General features: G+C 44.7%; 1 protein-coding gene across 2 annotated transcripts in view; it reads right to left on the bottom strand.

The window, feature by feature from the left end:
• Positions 1 to 14,801: 14,801 nt before the first annotated feature.
• Positions 14,802 to 19,228, bottom strand: part of B4GALT2 (beta-1,4-galactosyltransferase 2) — a 175,233-nt gene continuing 170,806 nt past the window's right edge. For both annotated transcript variants that reach the window (XM_033916639.1, XM_033916638.1), the window contains one exon: positions 14,802 to 15,740. In XM_033916639.1, coding sequence (XP_033772530.1) covers positions 15,590 to 15,740 — 151 coding nt within the window. In that variant the 3' untranslated portion in view covers positions 14,802 to 15,589. The remainder of the gene's footprint in view (positions 15,741 to 19,228) is intronic.

Genomic DNA, 19,228 nt, shown 5'->3' with positions numbered 1-19,228 from the left:
CATGGGAAAAATGCGAGGTGGACCGGCCTAGCAAAAGCCCCGAGGCTGCTCGGGCTAGCGAATGGACAGGGGGAGCAGGGAAAGAAGGCCTACTGCTGGACGGGGGGATCAGAGAAGAGGTGCTGCTGGATATGGGGGAGGCAAAAGGGAGAAGGCCTACTGCTGGACAGGGGGAGCAGGGAAGAGGTGCTGCTGGATAGGGGGGAGGCAAAAGGGAGAAGGCCTACTGCTGGACAGGGGGAGCAGGGAAGAGGTGCTGTTAGACAGGGGGAAGGTTAAACGAAGGGAGAAGGGCTGCTGCTGGACAGGGGAAGCAGGGAAGGGGTGCTGCTGGACATGGGGGAGGTAAAAGGAAGCAAGAAGGGCTACTGCTGGACAGGGGGAGCAGGCAAGGGGTGGTGGTGGACAGCTGAGGAAAGAGAGAGACAGAAAGAAAGACAGACAGAAAGCGGCCAAGGAGAGAGAAAGACAGACACACATCTATTCTAGCACCCGTTAATGTAACGGGCTTAAAGACTAGTCTCTATAAATTAGCAATATTAACATTCAAAATATTAACTAAAGCGCCATCATTCCAAGAAAGATACATTATTCCATATATTCCTACTAGAAGTTTGAGATCGGAGGACAAAAACCTTCTAGTAATTCCATCGCTTAGTATAATAAATACAAGACAAGATACGATCTTTGCTGTTACAGCACCCAGAATATGGAACTTCTTACCATCATTTATTAAGGAAGAAAAATCACTAAATAAATTTAAAGGACTGGTAAAATTCTGGTTGTACGAGGATGCTTTTGAGACCTAATCATCGGAGTCTTTTGATCCCATTCACTACTTAAATTCACTTGTCTTGTTTTAGGCTCCGAGAAATTGAATTTAAAAAAAAAAAGTTCTTAATTTTCTTTTCAATTTTTCTCAATACTTTTAAAATTTTTTTACCCTCCTTTTGTACTTTCCTTTCATGTGTCCTTTACTAGGCTTATTGTAGTTCTCCCTACTTCCCTTATGTATCAGTTCGTCATGTTCGTGTGTTTGTTGTAGTTAATAATTAAGACTCTGTTTTTAATTGTAAATCACTTTGAATTCATGATACTGCGAAACATCAAAATTTTAATAAAACTTGAAAACTTGCACTGAATTCAATAGTCAGCCTTGGGGAATGGTTATTTTCATAAGAACATAAGACTAGCCTTACTGGGTCAGACCAATGGTCCATCTAGCCCAGTAGCCCGTTCTCATGGTGGCCAATCCAGATCCCTAGTACCTGGCCAAAACGCAAGGAGTAGCAACATTCCAGCTTCTCAAAGAATAGCAAGATTCCGGAACCCCAATGAGAGCAACATTCCAGAGCTCAGATTGTGATGTCATCATGCCTTGTTCCACAGTGCTTCAGAGCCATCCTCATCAGTGATGTTACAATGGCTTCATTGTCCTATACTTGGCTAACATAAGAACAGCCTTACTAGGGCAGACCAATGGTCCATCAAGCCCAATAGCCTGTTCTCATGGTGGCCAATCCAGGCCACTAGTATCTGGCCAAAACCTGAGAAGTAGCAGATAATATTTTCCTACTAATCCCTGTGAGCTTGAACCAACCAGACACAACCATGACACTGAGCAGAGCAAAAACTTAAGTACAGTATTGAGCGGGCATGAGTTCTCACGTCTCTAGTTACATGCATAAATGGATGCTTCCATGCGTAATTGCCATTATAGCATTCACACTGGGAGCATTCTATCAGAGCACCTAATTTTGGACGCCTTTTCTTGAATTTACCCAATGTCATATGTTGGAGGAAAGACATCCATTTCAGTGGGCTTCGGGAGAGTATTGGGAAAAGAGGTTCAGTACGAGGTTGGATAAACTTGCCATTTTGAAATCAATTCCTATGAAATCTCTCAATGATCCATATTCATCAGCAGTCATGAAGGGGTTAAGGGAAAAGACTGTAAATTTACACCAAATATAGCCAATAAGTGGTGTTAAGGCTAATAAGCAGCTAATTAATTTATTGTCGTGCAATTAAACTTATTCTATAAAAAGTGTGCCCAATTTTGCATTTGTAGAATTAGAGGGCAAGTCACCAGCACTTTCCTGACCATCTTTAATGCCCTCTGATTCAATTGGTAGATCTCCTGAAAATCATTCATTGGCAGGGTTAGGTTTTGACCGCAGGCCCTTGTTAATGCAAGCAGTCCGTTAGGAGGAATGATGGGTAACAGGAAATGATCCAGATAACATTCTCAGGAGTAATTTCCTGTTAAAGGTCTGGGTCAAAGGGACATGGCTCTGGAGAACTTCCTAGTGCAGTTACAGACCTGTCATTTTCAGCCAATGGGCTGGGATCTCCCACACCGTTGTCCCTGGGTGTAGCAGTAGGAAAGGCTTCCATAATATTTCCTGTTGCCCTTATTCTCACGGCAGCAGGAAATTACCTTTTATGTATTGATAGATCTGCAGCTTCATTTTTGAGTACTCTGGAGCGCAAACCATCTGGTCCAGGTGCTTCCTGTAGTTATGAATTGGAGTATATGTGCATGTGTGCTCTGTAATAGCAGGTGTTGTGTCCTGGGGACTGGGCGCACCTAGGGCACATTTAATCTAATTGAGCTGAAGATAGTGCAGTCCCTGGGGGGGAATTGGGCAGCATATGTACACTGTTTATTGGTCCATTTTTAGGGACTCTTTCACCTGTTCGTAGAATAAAGAGTATGCAGCTTTATTCCAATAACATTCATCTTTCGCAAACTCTCCTTCCCTGAGTCCACACCTAAGCTGTGATGTGTTCATGTAAAGGGGATTGGAATTGATATAACGTTTTTTCTGGGTGCGGTTTACATATTTTGGACAGGCAATGAAGTGTTAAGTGACTTGCCCAGAGTCACAAGGAGCTGTAGTGGGAATCGAGCTCACAACCTCAGGGTACTGAGGCCGCAGCTTTAACCACTACATCAGTGGGGATTGCTTAAGACTCTGAGGATTCGCTTTTCGCCCACCTAGTCGGTGAAGGCAGCCAAGCCCAGTGAGAGAAGAATGGGAGATGTCAACACTCACACTGCCCAGTGTCCACCTGCGATAGCCTTGGCCTCACCATCACTCCTGACTTTTGCAACTGATTTACATGGTACACCGACACATCTGCGCAGCACAATTGCACGCACAGACCAGTGCGGCCTGTAAGTGGAAGGCGATGATTTGCTGTCGCTCCTCAGGCCCTGCCCCTTGGGAGGGGCTTGAGGCGCCTCAAGACTCTCTAAAGGGACAGGGCCTAAGGAGTGTCAGCAAATCAGGGCCTTTGTGTTATGGTAAGGTTTATAACACGATTAGGGTTCTCATAATCATGACATAAACCTTACCTTAACACTAGATAGCAAGTGAATCTTTAAAGTGTAGTGGGGGGTCCCTCCACCCCCTCAAAAAAGAGGGTTACTTTGTAACCCTCAAAAATACAAAATAGTATCCACCGACGCAATTGTCCATGCGCCCACTTGTTGGGGCGCATTTGTCAGAGCGCAATTGTCCTACACTCATTTGATGGGTCACCGTTTTACATTGGTAGCATGAAGAACCATGGGATGGACGGAGACGTACATAGATGGATCAGAAACTGGTTAGAGGGGCAGGAAACAGAGGGTAGGAGTAAAGGGCCACTACTCGGACTGGAGGAGGGTCACGAGTGGTGTCCCGCAGGGCTCGGTGCTCGGGCCACTGCTATTTAATATATTCATAAATGATCTAGAAACAGGGACGAAGTGTGAGATAATAAAATTTGCGGAAGATACAAAACTATTTAGTGGAGCTGGGACTAAAGAGGATGCGAAGAATTGCAAAGGGACTTGAACAAACTAGAGGAATTGGCGACGAGATGGCAGATGAAGTTCAACGTTGAGAAATGTAAAGTATTGCATGTGGGAAGCAGAAATCCGAGGTACAACTATACAATGGGAGGGATGTTATTGAAGGAGAGTACCAAAGAAAGGAACTTAGGGGTAATGGTGGACATGACAATGAAGCTGACGGCACAGTGCGCAGCGGCTGCTAAGAGAGCGAATAGATGCTAGGTATAATCAAGAATGGTATTACTACCAGAACGAAAGAAGTTATCCTGCTGTTGTATTGGGCGATGTGCGTCTGTATCTGGAGTACTGCGTCCAATATTGGTCGCCGTACCTTAAGAAGGACATGGCATTACTCGAGAGGGTTCAGAGGAGAGCGACACGTCTGATAAAAGGGATGGAAAACCTTTCATACGCTGAGAGATTGGAGAAACTGGGTCTCTTTTCCCTGGAGAAGAGGAGACTTAGAGGGTATATGATAGAGACTTACAAGATCATGAAGGGCATAGAGAGAGTAGAGAGGGACAGAAAGAGAGAGAGAAAGGGAGACAGAGAGAGAGAGAGACAGAAATAGAGAGAGATAGATAGAGAAAGATTGGAGAAATTGGGGCTCTTTTCCCTGGAGAAGAGGAGACTTAGAGGGGATATGATAGAGACTTACAAGATCATGAAGGGCATAGAGAGAGTAGAGAGTGATAGATTCTTCAAACTTTCAAATAATAAAAGAACAAGAGGACATTCGGAAAAGTTGAAAGGGGACAGATTCAAAACGAATGCTAGGAAGTTCTTCTTTACCCAATGTGTGGTGGACACTTGCAATGCGCTTCCAGAGTACGGTACTGGAGTTCAAGAAAGGATTGGACAATTTCCTGCTGGAAAAGGGGATAGAGTTGTATAGATAGAGGATTACTGCACAGGTCCTGGACTTGTTGGGCCACTGCGTGAGCGGACTGCTGGGCATGATGGACCTCAGGTCTGACCCAGCGGAGGCATTGCTTATGTTCTTATATTTTTCTCCAGGAAACCCAGGATACACGACCATGCCCTGTTCACCTCCAGCCCCACCCTCCGCAGCCCTGGTCAGTTCCAACCTCCAGCCCTGCCCCCATAGCCTCCTCTCTTCTTCCAGACAAGCTCTAGCCACATCTGGAGGGTCTGGAGCATGCGCAGATGTGTGTGACCCGCGCAGGCCCAGAGACCTGGGTGCGGCCGGAACTCGTCATGGCTTTCCAAAACCCAGATGTCTGGTAACCCTAGGCATGCATGTATGTGTGTGATGATCCTGAGCACCTACACAAGTCTTAGTTATATTTATATGGTTTGTAAGGACAGCAAAAACAGCCTTTCCCAACTCCATAGGCACAAAAACTGGTGTCGCAAGAGGAAGCAGAAGGCAGAGTAGCTTCAAGCTCTGGATAGTTCTGGTTCTACCCCAGTGCATCGCTGGACTTGTTATTCCCTGTCTTTGTTATAACATCTGTATAATGTAATCCACCTTGTGCATTCTCTCAGACTGATGATATTACTACTACTATTAACTATGTCTATAGCGCTACCAGACGCACGCAGAATATGTTAATTATTAATAAATATTACATTAATGGGTTAAAGCCAGGAGTGGATCAGCCAGTCCTTGTTGTTGACATGGCGCTCATTAGTAACTTAGAGATCAGACATTTTCTTGTCTCAGGGCACAGCTTCCCTCACCTGTCCAGGGGCCCTCTCCGACAGTCCAATGGAGGCAGCTGCCCAGGTCAGGTTTGGGAAGCCCTGCACTAGTGAAACACAGCGTCAAGATACAGAATCCCACCGCACAAAGCCTCTGAAATTTCATACACTGTTACCCCTTCACAATTTCATAGAAACATAGAGTATGACGGCAGAAAAGGGCCGTCGGCCCAACGTCTGCCCACTCGAATAACTCACCCCCCTAAGCACTTCCTTGAAGTGAACCCACATGTTTATCCCATTTATTCTTAAAATCGAGCACGTTGTTGGCCTCTGCTACCTGAAGTGGAAGATCATTCCAATGATCAACCACCCTTTCGTTGAAGAAATACTTCCTAGTGTCACAATGAAATCTCCCACCCCTGATTTTTAGCGGATGCCCTCTTGTTGCCATAGGTCCTGTAAGGAAAAAGATGTCTTCTTCCACCTCCATACGGCCAGTGACATATTTGAACGTCTCTATCATGTCTCCCCTCTCTCTGTGATCCTCGAGAGAGTATAGCTGCAACTTACCTAGACGTTCTTCATATGGGAGATCCTTGAATCCTGAGACCATCCTAGTGGCCAACCTCTGAACCGACTCTATTCTCAGCACATCCTTTTGATAATGTGACCTCCAAAATTGAACACAGTATTCCAGATGTCTCACCATGGACCTGTAAAGCGGCATTACCACTTCGGGCTTTCAGAAACTCAGAACATGGGAGATCTGCTGTCTTAATTCTTCCAAAAGAACTGGGAGATTTTAGGATAAAGACAAAGAAAAAATTAGGAAACATTTTAAAACATTTCTCACCTGAGAAGGGGAACACTGGCAGCATCTCGAAGGGTTATGTGCTGTTGCACCTTTTCAATTAGCAGCAAAAGAAGGGCCAAATGTATGACTTTTGGGACCAAGGAAATCCTTTCGGGAGGACTGAACAGTGCAGGGATTTTCACGAGGGGATACGTGGTTTCTGTCCTGGAAAACAAGCCCACTAACTCTAAATATCCCCTGCTGTAACCCCTTATCCAAACGGTCAACAAACCATCACGATGGGAAAGTTTAAGAATGCAAATGAACTACCTGTCTTCAAAATACCCCAAATCACAGGCCAGGAATCCTGGGATACTTCCAGATTCATCACTTACTTTAACCTGTAAATTCAAACATTTCAAAATTGTTTCTTATCACCTGTCTCCGTAAATTGAAAAGGCAAATCTGACCGCAGTGGTCCATGCCATGATAACGTTATGACTGAGCTACTGTAACGCCTTGAACACTGGTCTAACTAGGGTTACCAGATGTTCGGATTTCCCTTGACAGGGATTTCCAGGGGTCCGGATGACTTTTCAAAACCCGGCACTTTGTCCCGGTTTTGAAAAGCTTCCCAAAGTAATCACATCGGGAAGGGGCATCTGTGCCCACGCGGGCGCAACACGCATGCGTGTGATGTCATTGCATCACGTCCGCACATGCGTGGATGCTGTCTGGGGGTGGGGCAGGGGTGCAGAACAAGGTGGGAAAGAAGCGGAACTGGGCGGTCCTGGGGGCGTGGCCATGCGGTAACCCTAGCTCTAACCAAAGAGTTTGTGCCAGGTCCAACTAATTCATAGACTGATAGACGGTTGCAAGAGGCACAACCACATCACACCCTTCCTGCAAAACCTACATTGGCTACAGGTACCTTAATCCTTCCTCTTTAAAAATCCTAATACACTCATTCATCATCGCAAAAATTGACTATTGTAATGCCCTATTTTTAAACATTACTCAAAAAGAAAAAAGGAGACTCCAAATTGTCCAAAACACGGCTATAAAACTTATCTACAATGCCAAAAAATTTGACCATGTATCCCCATTGATGATAGACGCGCATTGGTTACCAATTAACCATAGGATTATGTACAAACTGATGTTTTTAATCTTCAAGACTCTAATATCTAGTGAGCCACAATTCATATCTAAATCGCTGATCCCATACAAACCCCAACGATCTTTACGTTCATCTGAATTAAATTTACTATCTGTCCCTTCTTTAAAAATCATCGGAACGAGAAGAGCAGATATTTTCACTGTCGCAGGTCCACAATGGTGGAACTCCCTTCCTCAGTACATTAGAATAGAACAAGATATTTCAGCTTTTAAAAATTTCTTAAAAACTTATTTGTTTAAGGATGCTTATGACCTTTAAAAATTCTAAAATTATCTATTTTGCTTTAATTAATATCCACAAAGTGTGTCTTGAAATTATTTACCCAACCTTTTGTTTTTCCCTTTTTTTCTGTGCCCTTATTGTAACTTTACCTCCTTTCCTTGTTTTCATGTTAGTTATTACTGGAATTTGATGTTATTATGTTTAAAATTGCTTTATTATATTATGTACATCGCCTAGAAAATTCAAAATAGGCGATTCATCAAGAGCTAAAATAAACTTGAAACTTGATAAACTTACAGGGCCAAACTTAAAACTCTTGTTCGATTTTCTTTGTCCTCAGATAAAATGGAACATTAGCATCATATCTGCTATTTGAATGTTCTAATACAATGTCTCGTAAATGTAATTTTAGCTCCAGCACAGCAAACGGAGCAAATGTTTTTCACGGCACATTATAATTGAAATTATACCTCTGTAAATGTTCTAAGAACATAAGAAGTTGCCTCCACTGGGTCAGACCAGAAGTCCATCGCGCCCAGCGATACGCTCCCGTGGCGGCCAATCAGGCCTATGACCTGTCAAGTGGTCCCTGACTATTCCTTTTTCTCTTAGGCTTCCACGGCTGGCATCATGATTGTAGCAGGTTTCCGGGTCTCGTCACATCCGTGTAGAAAGAGCCGATGTTTCAGCCATCATGCAGTGGCATACCCTGAAGAAAGCCTCAGTATTATGGCTGAAACTATAATAACAATTTATTTATATACCGCAAAACCATGAAGTTCTATACGGTTTACAGCATTTACAAATGCATTGTTTAAAATACATATTTATATATTAGTATTCATATTGGGAAAATAATAGAGGGAATGATGGGAGGGGAGGCTGGTAATTTTATGTTTTATAAGATAAAATAGAAAGATTGTCAAGTGATATGTTTAATTTTATTGTCATGATGTATGTACACTTGATGTAAGATTGAAAATGAATAGATTTCAAAAAAATAAAATAAAATACAATACAATAGAATTGAAGAGAATTAAAAGATTCCGGAAGACTGGAAGGTGGCGAATGTTACGCCAATCTTCAAAAAAGGTTCAAGGAGAGATCCGGGAAACTACAGACCGGTGAGTCTGACCTCGGTACCGGGAAAGATGGTAGAGGTGCTGATAAAAGACCGCATCATTGATCACCTAGACGGACACAATCTGATGAGGACCAGTCAGCACGGCTTCAGCAAAGGACGATCTTGCTTGACGAACCTGCTGCACTTCTTCGAGGGAGTCAACAGGCAGATAGACAAGGCTGACCCAGTCGACATTATATATCTGGATTTTCATAAGGCGTTCGACAAGGTTCCGCATGAACGACTTCTTCGGAAAATTGAGAGCCATGGAATAGAGGGTGAACTACTCACATGGATTAGAAACTGGCTAACGGATAGGAAACAGAGAGTGGGGGTAAATGGACAATACTCAGACTGGAAGAACGTCACCAGTGGGGTGTCGCTGGGCTCGGTGCTTGGACCCGTGCTCTTCAACATATTCATAAATGATCTGGAAATAGGTACGATGAGTGAGGTGATTAAATTTGCGGATGATACAAAGTTATTCAGAGTAGTGAAGACGCAGGGGGACTGTGAAGATCTGCAACACGACATAACCATGCTCGAGAAATGGGCAACAACATAGCAAATGAGGTTCAACGTGGATAAGTGTAAAGTAATGCATGTTGGTATCAAAAATCCCATGCACGAATACAGGATGTCCGGGGCGGTACTTGGGGAAACCCCCCAGGAAAGGGACTTGGGAGTACTGATTGACAAGTCGATGAAGCCGTCTGCACAATGTGCGTCGGCGGCGAAAAGGGCGAACAGAATGCTAGGAATGATTAAGAAGGGAATCACGAATAGATCGGAGAAGGTAATCATGCCGCTGTACCGGGCCATGGTACGCCCTCACCTGGAATACTGTGTCCAGCACTGGTCGCCGTACATGAAGAAGGACATGGCACTACTCGAAAGGGTCCAGAGAAGAGCAACTAAAATGGTTAAGGGGTTGGAGGAGCTGCCGTACAATGAGAGATTAGAGAAGCTGGGCCTATTCTCCCTTGAAAAGAGGAGATTGAGAGGGGATATGATCGAAACATTCAAGATAATGAAGGGATTAGATTCAGTAGATAAAGACAGATTGTTCACCCTCTCCAAGGTAGAGAGGACGAGAGGGCACTCTAAAGTTAAAAGGGGATAGATTCCATACAAACGTAAGGAAGTTCTTCTTCACCCAGAGAATGGTGGAGAGCTGGAATGCTCTTCCAGAGGCTGTTATAGGGGAAAACACCCTCCAGGGATTCAAGACAAGGTTGGACAAGTTCTTGCTGAACCAGAACGAACGCAGGTAGGGTTGGTCTCGGTTAGGGCACAGGTCTTTGACCTGGGGGCCGCTGTGTGAGCGGACTGCTGGGCGCGATGGACCGCTGGTCTGACCCAGCAGCGGCAATTCTTATGTTCTTATGTAAAAAGGTAAAACCAATAAGTAAAAAATCCTAACAGATCCGATTATTACATAATAAAACTTTTACAAATTAACTACCTAAATATTTCAAAACCAGACGTGTTTTTAAATGTTTTCTAAATTCCCCATAAGCATAAGCTCTTTCTACACAGACGCGGCGAGACCCGGAAACCTCTGGACATGGTGGCCGCCCTTGGCTCCCTTTTGACGTTACGTCCTGGTCCCACGACAGGAAAGGGAGCCAAGGCTGGTGCGAGCAGCAGTGGAAGAGGCTGCTAGTGCCGGCAAATATTTACAGAGGTGGTGCGGCAGACTCTTGCGTACGCGGTGGGCTCCTTTTATCAAAGTGCGCTACGGAGGTTAGCGTGTCGGACATTTCATCACGCGCTAATCCCCGCGGCAAGCCAAAATACTAACGCCTCGTCAATGGAGATGTCAGCGACTAGCGCGGCAGGCAGTTTAACCCGCAGTATTCCGCGCGTTAAACTCCTACCACGCCTTGATAAAATGACCCCCAATGTGCACATCATCTATTCTAGCGTGTATTTATTTTATGAATTATTTCTTATGAAGAGAATTTTTAAAATAAATTCTGGAATCTCTCACAGCTCACCATTCTGCCGTGGCACAGAGTTTGCGAGACGCTGTTCTAATATGTGCCTCTTACAGTGTTTCATTGGTATTATTTATTTATTCTATAACATAGTTCAATTTTTTTTCTTCTTAGCTATTTCTGGGCGAGAATCCAAAGCTTTACCCTGTACTGTGCTTGGGTTCCAACTTCCGAAATCTCTGTTAAGACTTACTCCAGCCCATCTACACCCTCCCAGCCATTGAAGCCCTCCCCTGCCCATCCTCCTCCAAACGGCCATACACAGACACAGACCGTACAAGTCTGCCCAGTAACTGGCCTAGTTCAATCTTTAATATTATTTTCTGATTCTAAATCTTCTGTGTTCATCCCACGCTTCTTTGAACTCAGTCACAGTTTTACTCTCCACCACCTCTCTCGGGAGCGCATTCCAGGCATCCACCACCCTCTCCGTAAAGTAGAATTTCCTAACATTGCCCCTGAATCTACCACCCCTCAACCTCAAATTAACGTTCTCCCAGGGGAGCTCAGGACACTTTACATGAATTTTTCCATCTGTCCTGGTGGGCTCACACTCTATTTAATGTACCTGAGGCAATGGGGGGATTAAGTGACTTGCCCAGGGTCAGTGTGTGTTTGAACCCACAACCTCAGGGTGCTGAGGCTGTAGCTTTAACCACTGCGCCATTCTAGAAATCAAAATGTAGTGAAATGAAGCCATTGTGACATCACTGATGAGGTTGGTTGGCTCTTATTGGTGGAATGAAGCATTATGACATCACAATACCAGCTCTGGTTATCAGAGGCTGAAATGTTTCACACTATTTATTTTCTATACCGTTCTCCCAGGGAAGCCCAGAATGGTTTACATTAATTTATTCATGTACTCAAGCATTTTTCCCGATCTAAAACCTGGTAACCCTAGTCAAAAGTAAAAAGGGGAAAGGAAATCAGAATAATTTCTAAAAGGATCCTGTAATAAAGCGAAAGGAGGAATGTTGGAAAGTCTCACCCCTGTTTCGGGTTTGGACCTTGAAGCCCAGAGACAGGGCTTGCTTCTTTAAAAACAAAGCAGAACTTTCTAGAGCAGAGCTGCCCAAATCTGGTCCTCAAGATCTACTGGCAGGCCAGGTTTTCAGGATATCCACAATGAATATGTATGAGAGAGATTTGCATGCACTGCCTTCTTGGTATGCAAATCTTTCTCATGCATATTCATTGTGGATATCCTGAAAACCTGGCCTGCCAGTAGATCTCGAGGACCGGACTTGGGCAGCCCTGTTCTAGAGCAACATGGGGCCTTCTGACACCCTTCCCTGGAATAAATCTTAATTTCAACCTTAAAAAAAATAATTCAAACTTAACATGCACATGATAGAATTTTTCTCTTCAAGGAACCATCAACTGAGCAAACCTGAAACCTAAGAGGGGGCTTCCAGTGCCGGCCCTACATCTGGACAGCACTGTCCAGGATGGCAGAGCCAGGCAAAGGGAGTGCAGGCCTAGCTGTGTGGGAAAGCAGAAACCAGAGGGATTGTCCATGTGCAGGGCCAGCCCAACCATTAGGTAAAACTAGGTGATCATCTAGAGTGCCAGCAGAAAGGAAAGTAATAAACTCACAGAACCATGGACTTTTAAGCACAGGAATTTTTCAGGTAAACACGCTTTCGGGAATTCCCTTCTTGGGCATATACTAAACAAGGTTTAATATTAAACGGCATGATGTCCGTTTATACATTTTTATAGGAATTGTTCTGGGAGGTGAGACATTGAAGGGGGGAGGAGGAAGGATGAACATTCTCCCAGGATAATTAAGGCCTTGCACTGGCCCTGCTCACGTGGACCTCTGATGACGAACTGCCACTGCCTATCCTTTATTATAGTCTCTATGGAAGTCAGATCACCACCCTCCCCATATGTTCCTCCTCCTCCCCCTCCAGTAGAAAGCACAAATCAACCCACCCTAGAAACAGAATCCAAAAGGTCCCACAATAACCACATCAATAGAAAAATCCACAAAACTGGAACCTTTAATAGTCCTTTTTTTAAATCAGATTTGGTAAAGCAGCTGTGTTAGACTGTAGGAACCTAGAAATGAGGGTTGATACTCCCTCAAGCTGCTGCAGAACCGTTTTTCCCCCTACTATTTCATCTGCTCATTTGTAATTCAGATCGTGTTAGTGAATCAGAACTACAGATTTGGGACAAAAGCTTGGGATGAGGTGGCCTGCTAACAACAACTCTAATACTACTCAGACCAACTTGGCCCAGCTCCAGAGGTCTAGCTTGCAGAGACGATTCCCTCTTCTTGACGCTTTTTCCCAGTGACAGATTAAGGCACGTAGCCTCTCTGTGTGTCTGTGGCACATTCTCTGCTGAGCTCAGCTGTCCAGGGAGTCTGACCTCGGTACCGGGAAAGATGGTAGAGGAGCTGATAAAGGACAGCATCATTGATCACCTTCACGGACACAATCTGATGAGGACCAGCCAGCACGGCTTCAGCAAAGGAAGATCTTGCTTGATGAACTTGCTGTACTTCTTCGAGGGAGTAAACAGGCAAATAGATAAGGGTGACCTGGTCGACACTATATATCTGGATTTTCAGAAGGCGTTCAACAAGGTCCCACATGAACAAGTACTTTGAAAAATTGTGAGCCATGGAATTAAGGGTGAAATACTCACGTGGATTAAAAACTGGTTGGCGGATAGGAAACAGAGAGTGGGGGTAAATGGACTGGAAAAGCGTCACGACTGGAGTGCTGCAGGGTTCGGTGCTTGGACCCGTGTTCTTCAACATATTTATAAACGACCTGGAAATTGGTACGACAAGCGAGGTGATTAAATTTGCAGACGATACGAAGTTATTCAGAATATTAAAGACACAGAAAGATTGTGGAGACCTGCAACGTGACATAAACACACTCGAGAAATGAGCTGCGACATGGCAAATGAGGTTTAACGTGGATAAGTGTAAGGTGATGCATGTCGGTAACAAAAATCTTATACACAAATACAGGATGTTGGGTGCAGTACTCCGGTGCAGGAAAGAGACTTGGGAATACTTGTAGACAAGTCAATGAAGCTGTCCGTGTAATGCGCGGCAGCGAAAAGGGCACACAGAATGCTGGGAATGATTAAGAAGGGGATCACAAACAGATCAAAGAAGGTTATCATGGCTGCTGTACCGGGCCATGGTACGCCCCCCACCTGGAATACTGCATCTAGCACTGATTGCCGAACATGAAGAAGGACACAAGAAAGGGTCCAGGGAAGAGCGACTAAAATGGTTAAGGGGCTGGAGGAGTTGCCATACAATGAGAGATTAGAGAAACTGGGCCTCTTCTCCCTCAAAAAGAGAAGACTGAGAGGGGACATGATCAAAACATTAAAGATAATGAAGGGAATAGACTTAGTAGATAAAGACAGGTTGTTCACCCACTCCAAGGTAGAGAGAACGAAATGGCACTCTCTAAAGTTAAAAGGGGATAGATTCCGTACAAATATAAGGAAGTTCTTCTTCACCCAGAGAGTGGTAGAAAACTGGAACGTTCTTCCGGAAGTTATTATAGGGGAAAACACCCTCCAGAGATTCAAGACAAAGTTAGACAAGTTCCTGCTGAACCAGAACATACGCAGGTAAGGCTAGACTCAGTTAGGGCACTGGTCTTTGACCTGGGGGCTGCTGCGTGAGCGGACTGCTGGGCACGATGGATCACTGGTCTGACCCAGCAGCAGCAATTCTTATGTTCTTATGTTCATTGCACTCAGTGTGCCACAGAGCTGCTCCTCAGTCCAGCCAGGAACTCTTTAAAAGAAAATAACCCCTTACTCTTCCAGCCTTCTCATATGGCATCCCTTAGCCACATGCTTCCACCTAAAACTTGTTCAAGCAGTCACATCTGGGAACAACTGTCTGTGGCTGAGCAGGGCAAAGGGTCCCTCCAATAGCTCAAAGGGCTCCTTAACGGAGCTTTTCATTGGCACATTCCCCCACCACAGATTATAGAACGTTCTGATAGCTGGACCTTCCCAACTTAAAGTTACATTTTAAAATACAGAGTATCCCGGAAATTACAACAATCCCTCGCTTTCTTCTCAAAGCTGTGTAACAATTCAGAGGCGAGTCACGTTCCCTCTCTAAAAAGTGTTAATTGTCTCAAAATCCCTCTGAACAACACATTTCTCATACTCTAACAGGGTCCATAAGAAAAAAAACTGTGTACTTGGTAATATGGTCTGAGTTTGGGGCTTGTAGTGGGAAATCTAAGCCAGAGTAACCCCCTGTTCTACTAAACCGTGCTAGTGGTTTTAGTGCGGGGAGCTGCGCTGAATGGCCCGTGCTGCTCCCGATGCTCATAAGAACTCTATGAGTGTCGGGAACAGCGTGGGCCATTCAGCGCGGCTCCTCACGCTAAAACCACTAGCGCGGTTCAGTAGAAGAGGGGGTGGATGCATCACGACCAACGAGTTGGTGTCATCATTTCCCTCTTGTTACAGTCTATTTTCAATTTAAACAATGCCTGTCACTCAGTTCCAAACTGTAAAAATCTGTAGCCCCACTGAAAAGGCCAGGAGAAAATGGAAGTCCGCCAGCGGGTGTGCATGGGTTGTGACTGTGTGTCAGGGAGCAAAGAGGGCTTCAGCTCCTCTCTTCAAATATTCTGTCCATCTTTTCAAACTCTGATCGCTGGGAAACAGACAGCGAGGAAGGCAAGCGGGGCTCCAGTGTGGTCATGTGGTACTAAGCTCCTGAATCTGGAACAACAGCGGGCAACCGGTCCTATCCCTGTGCCGACATAGGTGGAGATTTGCCAACGTCCACGGTGATGTTCGTATACAAGGGGTATTTGACTTTGTTGATCACTTGGTACTGCAGGGAGTTGAGGCCATCCTTCAACATGGTCATTTTCGTGTTCCTTATTTTCACAAACCTGGGCAAGGAGAAAGGAGATCTTTAATGAGGCTTCCCTGCTTCGGTTGGGTAACAGTGACTGAAATTCCTCAACATGGGCAGAAACCTGCAGGGAAGCTCAAACCACGAGTGACAGCAATCTGTTGTTTTAGCCAGATCCCTTTCAATGGACAGAATTAAAGCATTAACTTCTAAAGGTTCTCAGACTTGGTGGGGGTATGTGTGTGTGTGTGGGGGGGGGATACTGTAAAACTAAGGCCCTCGTTTACTAAGGTGCACTAAATGTTTTAGCACGCGTTTAGCGCACGCTAAATCAACGCATGCGCTAACTGCTAACACGTCCATAGGATAACATGCACGTGTTAGCGTTTAGCACGCGCGCTCATATTAAGTGCATACTAAAAAGCATAGCGCACCTTAGTTAAAAAGAGGGGGTAAAACACTTAAAACATTTGTTCAGATGTCTTTCCTTCAGCCATAAACTGATTTTAGTATTCTTCAATTTACTTTTTCAATGCTCATTCTGGAGTGTTTACCTTTACTTGGTCACAAGTGCTACATCTAGGGCAGGGGTAGGGAACTCCGGTCCTCGAGAGCTGTATTCCAGTTGGGTTTTCAGGATTTCCCCAATGAATATGCATGAGATCTATTTGCATGCACTGCTTTCAATGCATATTCTTTGGGGAAATCCTGAAAACCTGACTGGAATACGGCTCTCGAGGACCGGAGTTCCCTACCCCTGATCTAGGGGATACTATGTCTGGATCTGTGTAGTGTTCAGGAGGCTCCTAGGTAAGCCAAGATACCCAGTTCCAGGCTGGAGATTTTTGGCTAGTCCTGGTTTTGAACTTGTAGTACCTGATCCTGCCTGTTGAAATCAGTACTGCAAGTCCAATAATGCAGCAGGATGGGCTGGTCAGAAATCCAGGATTGACCTAACATCTCCAATCTGAAACCAGGTAACTTGGCATCTCTGGGCTGAGCCACTAATCTGCAAATAGTTCATAGATGCATTCGAGGTAAACCCAGATCTAGCTCAGCTTGACATGGAGAGACCTGACCCTGCATCCTCATATGTATAGCTGTTCAGGTGGCTTTTCAAATATTTTATTAATTTTAAGAAATACAATAAAACTAAAACAAAAAAAGGAAAGAGTTGCTCATTTTCCTTATTGAAAAATGAATCTTCTGGCTGAACCCTAGGAAACGAAACATCCTATCAGGCATATTTAACCTATGCTCTACATTGTTCTGCTACCGAGCCTGAGATGCATACCAGTGAACTAATCAGATTAACTCAATTTCTTCCTTATATGATGGCACCTGGAGGAAGTGTCTCTGAGCTATCCTATCATATGTAAAGCTGGTATTGATAGACTTTTCTATTTCTTTGTGGGTAGTATTTTTGGATATATTTATATTGAATATTTTCACACCATATTAATATATTGTTTGATATTATTTTCTTGCCCTGATATATATTTTTTGACTAAGTCTGTCAAGTTCTGCAAGGCCATGTGTAGGGCTGAGCTTCATATTGAAGCCGGAAGAGAAGCAAGCAGACAGTTGTGGGCAAGGAGCATGTGGCTTATCACCACTTTCCTTATACCAGCTGGAATAGAATATCAAGTGGCAAGAACCCAGCAGCTTCTAAATGGAGGAGTTAGCATTTTTGTGAAAGCACAAATTTCACAGCAAAATAAAGACTATAAAGGCACTTCAATAGGTAGTTACATCCCGATCCCATGCACTGAGCACCAATTTTATAACGGCATCTGGGCACCAAGATTCCGTTATAGAATAAGAGCATAAAATGGCATTGGTTCACCTAAATTTTAGTTAGACACCAACAGTTAAGCCAAGTCAATGACAGTCATAACTGCTAGCACTGTGACCCTGAACTGTGTATAAGTTACAGGTATATCTTGGAGGCATGCCCTTGACCCATCCATTACTATGTCCATAATTAGTTGTACAGAAGCCACGCACAGGCAACTGCCTCCTATTGGAAACAATGAAAGGGGAACAAAGTATGTGTTATGGTTGGACATTGAATCCAGCAATCTGAGCTATCTTAGTAGAACCTCCATCTGTATTCATAAAATGGGATTAATTAGTTCTACAGGAGCTGCTCACAGGCAATTGCCTCTTACTGGAAACGTTGCAAGGGAAAGAAAGTGTGTGTAATATATTTTATTTAGAACTTTGAGTTTATCATTTATTCATTTCTGTTCACCATGTGATTGGATCTGAATTCTTAGCTCCCACACAATACTGACAAGCAATGAGACCAGCCCATTATTATACAATAAAGGCTATTTATTCACATGTAAACCTGAATATTGTGGTATTCAGCCTATACCTGCTAGGTCTGTCCTAAGAGCAGTGTACAAACCAGAAGCAGATGCACTAGAAACAGTTCACTTTAAACCTGTAACTGACCATTTTGAGGACTTTTCTTCTTTGGCCTCTAGAGGGAGCAGGAGAGCAGATTTGCCTGTTCCACAACACACACACAGCTTGGTTCCCAGCAGTGACGTGCTAGAACCAACAGGAAAGCCTTTGCACCTGGGGGTTTGGGGCGTGGCTGCAGGCTTTTACTCCAGAGAGCAGAACAGCTAGGGAGGCAGGGCGAAAAGAAGGAGCAGCAATGAAGGCCTGCCTGTCTTTTTCATTCATTTTTTCCCATGCACCAAAAGTTGGGAGCAGGAGGAGTGCTCAGTCCCTCCTGCTCTGTAGGCCTCCCCCGACCAGCCCATCCCTGGTCGGGCCGGCCTGCCTACACCCGCCCCCCTCCCCGTACCTTTAAAATAGTTGGGAGTGGGGAGGGGTTTGCGGGGTGGGCTTCCGGGGTGGAGGGTGCGTTAGCACTTGGGTGGGGGTGGGGGTTGGAACGGGGGTTTATTTAAGCAATTGTTTTGTTGTACTTTTGGTACTCTCGACCTTATTGTCCTAATGTTTTGTATGGTGTATTTGCTGATTATACATCAATAAAACATGATTTACTCTAAAATAGTTGGGGGGAGGAGGGGTGGCCGGTCCCTCCTGCTCCATAGGCCTCCCTCAGTGATAGCACCGTCTTCGGAAGCAGGAGGAAGCACAAAGTCCTCCTACTCTTGCTGCTCTCAGGGGACGCTACGCAGTATGGGCCTTAGGCCATGCCCTGGTGCATCATGTGATGCACAGGAAGGGGCCTAAGGCCCTGATTGGCTGAGGCACCTCGAGCTCCTCCCTTGGGAGGGGCCTGGGGCGCCTCAGCCAATCAGGGACTTCCTTAGGGAGGAGTCTAAGGAAGTCCTTGACTGGCCTTAAATAGTTTGTGAATCTAGCCCTAAGAGGCCCCAACGTGGGCTCCATATACAGAATCCAAGGGTAAGCAATTTTGGCATCTATGCTAAAAATACACTTACATATGTAAATGCTAATTAGCAACATCATTTTCTGAATTACTGCACCTATTCTATAAATCAGTGCCTTAGCTGGCATCTTAAATTTAACTACACCTTA

The sequence above is a fragment of the Geotrypetes seraphini genome, chromosome 12 (genome assembly GCF_902459505.1).
Source record: "Geotrypetes seraphini chromosome 12, aGeoSer1.1, whole genome shotgun sequence".
NCBI lineage: Eukaryota > Metazoa > Chordata > Amphibia > Gymnophiona > Dermophiidae > Geotrypetes > Geotrypetes seraphini.
The sequence above is the reverse complement of the archived record's forward strand: the minus strand, read 5'-3'. Positions and strand labels throughout refer to the sequence as shown.